The sequence below is a fragment of the Chinchilla lanigera genome, unplaced genomic scaffold, assembly GCF_000276665.1.
Source record: "Chinchilla lanigera isolate Chin_1 unplaced genomic scaffold, ChiLan1.0 scaffold00067, whole genome shotgun sequence".
NCBI lineage: Eukaryota > Metazoa > Chordata > Mammalia > Rodentia > Chinchillidae > Chinchilla > Chinchilla lanigera.
In genome coordinates, this window is record NW_004955468.1 from 5,280,842 (window position 1) to 5,288,653 (window position 7,812).

At 39.6% G+C, this 7,812-nt stretch overlaps 1 protein-coding gene across 1 annotated transcript in view; it reads right to left on the minus strand.

Annotated features, from left to right (window-relative positions):
- Positions 1-3,808: 3,808 nt before the first annotated feature.
- Nudt19 (nudix (nucleoside diphosphate linked moiety X)-type motif 19) overlaps positions 3,809-7,812 on the minus strand; it is a 7,057-nt gene continuing 3,053 nt past the window's right edge. Inside the window, exons 2-3 of the mRNA XM_005400086.2 lie at positions 5,496-5,706; positions 3,809-4,237 (exon numbers count right to left, since the gene is read on the minus strand). Of these exons, the coding sequence (XP_005400143.1) occupies positions 4,032-4,237; positions 5,496-5,706 (417 nt within the window). The 3' untranslated portion in view covers positions 3,809-4,031. The remainder of the gene's footprint in view (positions 4,238-5,495; positions 5,707-7,812) is intronic.

Consider the following 7,812-nt stretch of genomic DNA (forward strand, 5'->3'; position numbering starts at 1 on the left):
GTACTGCTGGCTGCTTTTAGGCAGATCTACAATAAGCATCAGGAGCAAAAAGCAGATGTGAAGAGTTTTCAGCCTCATCAGAAAGGAACTACTTGCAGACTTGGGGAAAAAGAGAACATGATGAGATTAGCATTAAAAAGGAGCCAAGTATCCTGTAGTAGGACAATAGGAAAGATGGTTTGAGGGCATGTGAGGAACCAACAAAGTCCCAACCTTTGCAGGCTCAAATGTGCAAAACTATAAAGCTTTCATTTGAGAAGCAAGCCCCCAGGCCTCCTTCTGGAGAAAGGTCACCTAAGGAATTGGTCCCAAGGATTTGTTTCACAGTACTCAGCCATTCAGGCACACAAAGGCCTCTGAAGCCATGGCCCAAGGGGATCTGGCAACTGCTCAAGTATCATTCATGTGGTATTGGTTTTACATCCATGCAGAATGCAAGAGTCATGAGGTCATGGAGGCGTCTACGCAGATTTCAGAAGGCCTGGGAGGCCAGGCACTGTGTCCTCACAAGGGCAGTGCATGAAGCTGTGAGAGTGAAGCAAAAAATGCAGGGGAGACTCCAGGAAGCTGGAAAAGCCAGGAACGTGGAACATCTGAGGAAGGCGAAAAGCAGTAACTAAAGTCAGGACAAGAGAGAGGCCATTAGGATTGCAACCAAAAATGGCTCAGAGGCAGGAAGTAACTAAGGTTACTTAGCCTAAGCCTCTTTGGAGTTTGAATCTCACTGCAATTTGTGCAGGGTGCTGTACATGGATTTGACGTTTGCCTTGCTGGGTTCCTGTCTTGCTTTCCATTCCTTTCTTCCTCCTATTTCTCCCTTTTGGAATGGGAATGTTAACCCTGTGCCTTATATGTGTTCGCAGCTGAAAGTTTGCCTTGAGTCTGAGAAGAGACTTTAAACTTGGACTTTTTTTTTCCTAGCAGCCATTTTTTTTTTATTTTAAAGAGAGTAGTAAATGAAAAACAAACAAACAAAGCAATGGAACAGTAGCAGCATACCAGTATCACAAACATAAACAAATCAAAGCAAGAATATTCAAAGTGATACAGAGTCTCAAAACAAAATAATACGAATCAACAGTGGTTGTTCAATTACATATCGCTATCCTCAGCTACATTGCTCAGATTACCAGATGTAAGAATGAAAGATTGCTCAAACCATTATAGGGAATAAGAAAATAATTCTTCAATAACACAGTAGAGATAATACAGAGTTTCACTAAACAAGATGGTAGGAGTTCACCATTGCAATTCCATTGCATATTGTTACCTTCAAATCAGTTGTTCAGACACAAGCATGCACAATTGATCAGAATATAAAAAACTGTACTCATTAACTGTTCATTTCAATACACCATCAGACATCAGCAATACAGTTATCACAGCTGTTCATATATATATTTATATTTTGCATTCCTTCTTTCTGTTCTTTCCCTCATCCAAGTCATTCCTTCCCTTGAGCAATTTCTTTCCCTTTCCTATCATCTATTGTACGTTTTAAGTTTGAACTTGGACTTTTTAGCAAGCTAGAACTGTAAATTTTCATGATTCTTAGATGAGGACTACATACACTGTAGTTAAAGAGGTGTACATAAACCTTTTGAAAGCCAGAGGGAGGAGTTGTACTTGGCACTGCAAAATGGAACTTTAAATAGCTACCTCTACCTCTCTACAGCCCAGATGAACAAAATACTTGTATACAAATGCTGGTACCAGGAAGTCAAGCACAATTTCATTCTCAGGCAAACGTGTCCAGCAAGAGATGGAAAAAGCCTGAACATGTCTGTTGTTCCATTGTATTCCCTTCCCCATTGCTCCTCACTAAAAAAGATCACAACACGTACACATGGTGAGAGAGTGATTTAAGGCACATTATTCCCTTTATTGCCTCAGAGCTATCCTTGAACAAATCTTTTTTCCCCGTTTACCAAAATAAATGGCCTCCTTTGATTTGGTCAGGAACAACCAAACAAACCTGAGCGGCGAATAACAGAATATTATGGTTTAGATGCAAAATTGCTCCAAAAGCCTCATATGCTTGGATCATGAGGATGCTGTACTAATCAGTGGATAAATATTTGTTGGCTCAGTAGCTAAATGTGCTAGTAGGAGGTAAGGCCTCATTGGTGCTGGGTCACTGGAGGCATACCCTAGAAATATATATTATTGTCCCCAATTCCTCCCTTCTCTCCCTGCTTCCTGGCTTGCATGAGCTGAACAGCTTTCCTCTGCCATGCCATTTCGGTCTTGGCACCAGCCAACCATGTACTGAGACCATGAGCCAAAATACACCTTTCTTCTTTTCAGTTATGGGTACTGGGTATTTTGTCCCAGCAACAGAGAAGCAGTTAAGACAAGTAGGGATACCAGTTCAAAGGCAGCAAGGAGAAATGGGAATAAATACTGTAATCATCTTTCTGCTTCCATATCTGAGGTCCAGGTAGCCACTGGGTAAGAAAGACCACATGTATGATAAATGCTATAAACGTGAGCTGAGCTCTAAAACAACGTAATTTTTCAGTACATGAAGACAGTCTTATTTTGGACTATTGGGACAGGGGATTGATGCTAGTAGGAAGTCGTGTGATAGTCTCCCAAAAGTAATTTTTCAAAAGATTCATTCAGATTTAGATCCCAAGTTCAAGGGCAGCCTGTACAACATGAGACCCATTTCAAAAAACCAAACAACTGCAAAAAATAGTACCAAGTTAAACTGTATCTTTTCTATCATGAAAAACCAGTCACATTCCATAGGAACGCCGGTGAAGAGGGTGCAGGACTGGAGATAAAGCTCTCCTCTTGGCTGTGGAACCACCTAGCTGCATGAATCTTCTCTTTTCTCACTGGCAAAATCATGGTGTTTACTCAGATCTCTTCTAGCTGTAGCATTCTAATATCCTGTGAGAATCAAAGTACAAAGTACATGCTCAAGGCCTAAAGTTAATATAGACTCAAGAGCCAGACAGAATCATAATAATTGAATAACTGTGGTTCTCAAAATTTATACATTGGGACCATTTAGGAATTTCTTTTGCTTTTTTTTTTTACTATAGATCAGTGTTTCTTACCATTGATTAGATAATCCTTTTGGGGTGCTATCCTGTACATGGTCACTTAACTGCATCGCGGGCAATTGCCCACTAGATGGCAGCACTATCTCCTCTCCAGTTGTGACCCAAAAAAATGTTTCTAGACACAGCCCCAAACTCCCAAGGGCAAATGCCCAGGTTGAGAACCAGGGCAGGATTAAATATACACATAAACTCTATTTCTCACTGCCTTCATTTCTAGGTAGAAAACTGAGACATTTCATGAAAAGATCCATTAATTAACACATAATATAATCACAGTAGAACTGTCTCTTAAAGTAGAATTGTCTTAACTATCATTTCCCACCTTTAATAAACAAACTAGTCCTCTTTAGAGGAGGTAACAAATTTACCTATATTAAGCACACTGAAAGTAAACCTCATTAATTTAACACTATATCCCTAACCTCTTTGCATTTATTAACTAGAACTTCAGAAATTAAAGTTGGTTTTTGTATCATTTCATGTTTCCTTAAAATAGTAAATAAAATAGACTTCCAATTTGGGAAACATAATAACTGATGCTATTTGATTTTAAACTTTATCATTAGAAGATTTCTTAGTTTACTGTTCACTAATCATGTAGCCATAAATTAATTCCAGCATAAGGTAAAAAAAAAATTCATGGATCAACCTCCAAAACATATCAGGGAAAGTCCTAATATATGGAAGAGTTGGAATAATGACAGGAGAGCTAATAAAACAATAGAGAAGTGGAAAACATTGTGAACTTTTTATTATTTTAGTAACAAAATCATTAATAAATTTTATATTGTGATATACTATCTGATTTATATAATAAAACCAGACATCTATTTGAAGTAAGAAATACTGCATTATAACTTCTGTAGGCACAGAGTCCTTAAATTTTAAGCAAATAAGTTGGCCCTCATTAATCGTTAGCTGTAGTTCAAGTAGGTTAGCTTACAAACAGGCTGTACCCTACAAATGGCTTTTATTTACTACATAGTTCTTCGGGTAAATGTGTTTACCCTTTGACTGAACAGTCACATGAATACTATAATAATGGCTATGGTGGTGGACTAATCGGTGAAATTTCTGGCCTTCTTTCATGATTTCTTCAGTCTTTTTTTCAGTAGACAAAACTTTTTCTAAAAAGTCTGAATCTTCTAAGTACAGCTCATCTCCTGAAAAATAATAAAATTTTATTCCATAAAGTATTATTTTATGCATCATTCCAATACATTTATTGGTAACATAAAAATAAATATTTATTTTTATCTATGTCATGTATTTGGAACTGGGTTAGTTGTTAAATAACTTTATCAGTTTATCTCAGTATCTTTCTTTTATTTTTAATATCTCCATCCTGTCAATAATTTTCCTGGGTGACCTAAAGTTACGACTGGTAAGTCTTCACTGTGAACTCTATTTTTATCCTAGTTCATAATGCTCTTTAGTTTATTCAGTATTGACATTAACATTGACCTTGAGATCTATACTTCTAATGCTTCATTATAGGCTGTTTTGATAATCTGAAAGTTAGTTTGAAGAAATCATCATTTACATAAAAACTGCTAAATCCTGCCTGGCATGCTGAATAACAAATCATACTACCGTTTTTGTTTGTTTTTTTTTTCCGGTACCGGGAATCGAACTCACAACCTCACGCTTGCCAGGCAGGCACTGTGCCACTGAGCTAAATCCCCAGCCCCCGTACTACTGTTTTCAGAAACTGAGTATCAGATATGAAACATGACAGATCACAAAATCCCTGGTACAAAACTCTAACTTGTGCTTGCCCCACTGCTGCTGACCAACAACAAATTTCCTGCAGTTTAAAGTTCTCATAATTCAAAATTAAAATGTGAAAAAGTGAGATAATATATGAAAAGGAACTCAGTCAGTGTCTAGGAAATACTTTGATACCTTGGTTCATTTAACTCATTCCATAATTCTGGAAAAGACGGCCATATTCGTGCTCATGCAGGAAAGATGGCCACAGTCATGTTCATCACCGGATGCAGAGTTTGCAAGAAAAACAAAATTTTTGCCAAACGCTTGTTTGTAAACCTAATTGTTCGCAAACAAAAACACTTGTGAACCAAAGTATCACTGTGTATTTACATAAACGCATATATGTATGTGCACATACAACATTCAGAATTTCTTTTTTTTTTTTTTTTTTCCTCCGGTACCGGGAATCAAACTCATGACCTTGTGCTTGCCAGGCAGGTGCTGTGCCACTGAGCTAAATCCCCAGCCCCCAGAATTCCTTGTTATAATAAATACTATGGATATGTTACAAACTTTGATGGTATTTAGGTAACATCCTGTAGGCTATAAAATACTGACTATAACTCATGTCTCTGCTGAATAACATGGCCAGACAGCTCAGTGCACTGTGCTAACACTAACAACAGCATTGATGGTCCACGGATATACCTGGATAAAGCTGGATCATCATCCCATCAGCAGTTACACAGTTGATAGGCAACCATCTTTCTGACCCTTCTAATGCATGCTCCAAACAAAATTTGTGCAAGTCAGAAAGAGAGGCAAAGTTTTCGAGTCTTCTTATTTCATAGAACTGTGGGTGTGCCAGCCAAATTTCTTTTGAAAGGAAACTTTCAGTTGCCTCTGATGGAGATGACCACTGTACAAAACAAAGGTAAGACTTCCTAAGGTTTGTTACATTAACAAGACATGAGACTGTTAAATCACTACTTAAAATCTACCTGAAGACATAAAATTAATTTACTAATGTGCCTTACTAACTTCCTTTGAGACAACATGTGAACTGGCACAGTAGTACACACCTGTGGTCACAATTAATGAGAAATTCGAGGCAGGAGAATTGCTTGAACCCACGAGTTCAGTGCCAGCCAGAGCAAAGACTTGGTCTATGAAGAAGGAAAAGAAAAGAAGAGATAGAAGAGAAAAGAAGGAAATGGGAAGGGAAGAGGAGGGAGAGCTGGAGAAGAAAGCTAGACTGATCCTTTCAAGAGGTTGATTATCAGGACATTGACTGAGAACTAGTACATAAACCAGAGTGGATCACCAAGGCAATCCAAACAGTTGTTTAGCATAAAAGGTAGGAAATGGTGAGAGGGTAAAGCGGTTCTGGCCACTCAGAAAGAAAAGCTCTCAAGGGTGAACTTCATGGTAGATTGAGAATTTGGTGTCTACTCATTCCCCTCATTCCTCCCTTGCTTAGCCCCTGAGGTTATGATGGCAGACACAACAAAGCTTTTAGCCCTTTGGGGCCTTCAGCCACCAAAATGCATGGTTATGTGATACATATTACCATGGGGGTGAAGAATCAGGAGCAGGAGGAGCTTCGTGAAGGTCCAGAGGCATGACTCAGCCTACAGTCTAGGGGGTGGAATAACTCTGCAGGGTTCCAACTAGACAGTGCTTCCCACTAAATTTAAGTGGCCACACTGCTGCAGCCTGCTTTCCATCCCCAGTATTCCTTCCACAGACATTCAGATAAAAAGAGCTGACTCAGTGCAGATGGAATAACCCCCGAAGGTCTTTCTTTAATTGGTCTTCTAAATATATCCACTTACATTAAGGGAAACTGCTTCCTACCCTGCAGGGATCCAGTCTGATGTGACTATAGCCATTGTGGTAACTACCACTTTACCTGCCAGGTGACTCTGGCACACCCTCTAAACCCTACAGGACAGTGTTAAGACAGTCAGCCTAGGATTTTGTGCTAGCCACTGATACCTGGATTATTTCTTAACTGATACTGGTCACAGGCCACTTTTGTCTAGCTTAGTACATTAGCCCTTCCTCTTGTCTTGGGGTATGGTCATCTTCTTGTCCTGTTGCTGCTCAAGACATGTATTATGGTTTATATCTAGATGACCCCCAAGAACCCCATGTGATCACAAGTGGGGCTTTTGGAAAGTGATTAGATTATGAGGCCTTAGAGCTGACTTGCTGTCAGGAGGGAGGGTCCAGTCTGAAGACATAGGTATCTAGGGATATGGCCTAGATTTATTTCCTTCCCCAGCCCCTCTGTTCTCTCTCTGCTTCCTGTCCACCATGCTCCTCTGCCATGCCATCTTGCCTTGAAACCACCTGACTATGGGCTGAAATCTGAGCTAAAATAAGTCCTCCTTTAAATTATAAGTGTTGGGTATTATGTTTCAGTAAACAAAACATGAATAAGACAGACTTTGCTACCAGGAGTGGGGTCACTGCTTTGACTATATGACAGTGTGGTTCAGAGGTCTTTCAAACCAGTTTGCTGGAGGAGTCTGGAAAGTTTTGGCAATGTCAGCTGGAAAGAGTCCTAGAGTGCTGTAAGCTGCACTCAATCTTGGAAAACCAGAATGTTGACAGAAGTACAGATGGGAAAAACCACGTTTAGGAGATGTCAGTTGGGAACAAAGACTCCATTGGCATTAAGCCTAGAGACCATGTGTATGACACTCCGGCAGGTGATTTGTCTCTATTTTGTTCATGTCTTCAGACTTTGTAGGAGGTCAAGATTAAGGCCTGTGGACTAATTAATTGGGTGGAGGAAATTTCAAGGCAGGTCAATATTCAGCCTGTGGCACAGTTACTGCTTACTGCTCTTAGCAAGATCTATTATGAGAAACAAAAGCAAAACGTCAAGAGGTGGGTGTGGTGGCACACATGTGCAATCCCAGCACTCAGGAGGCTGCCACAGGAGGATTCCTTAAGTTTGAGACTAGTCTAGGTTACATGGTGAGTTCAGGGCCACCTTGAAATACAGACCAAGACC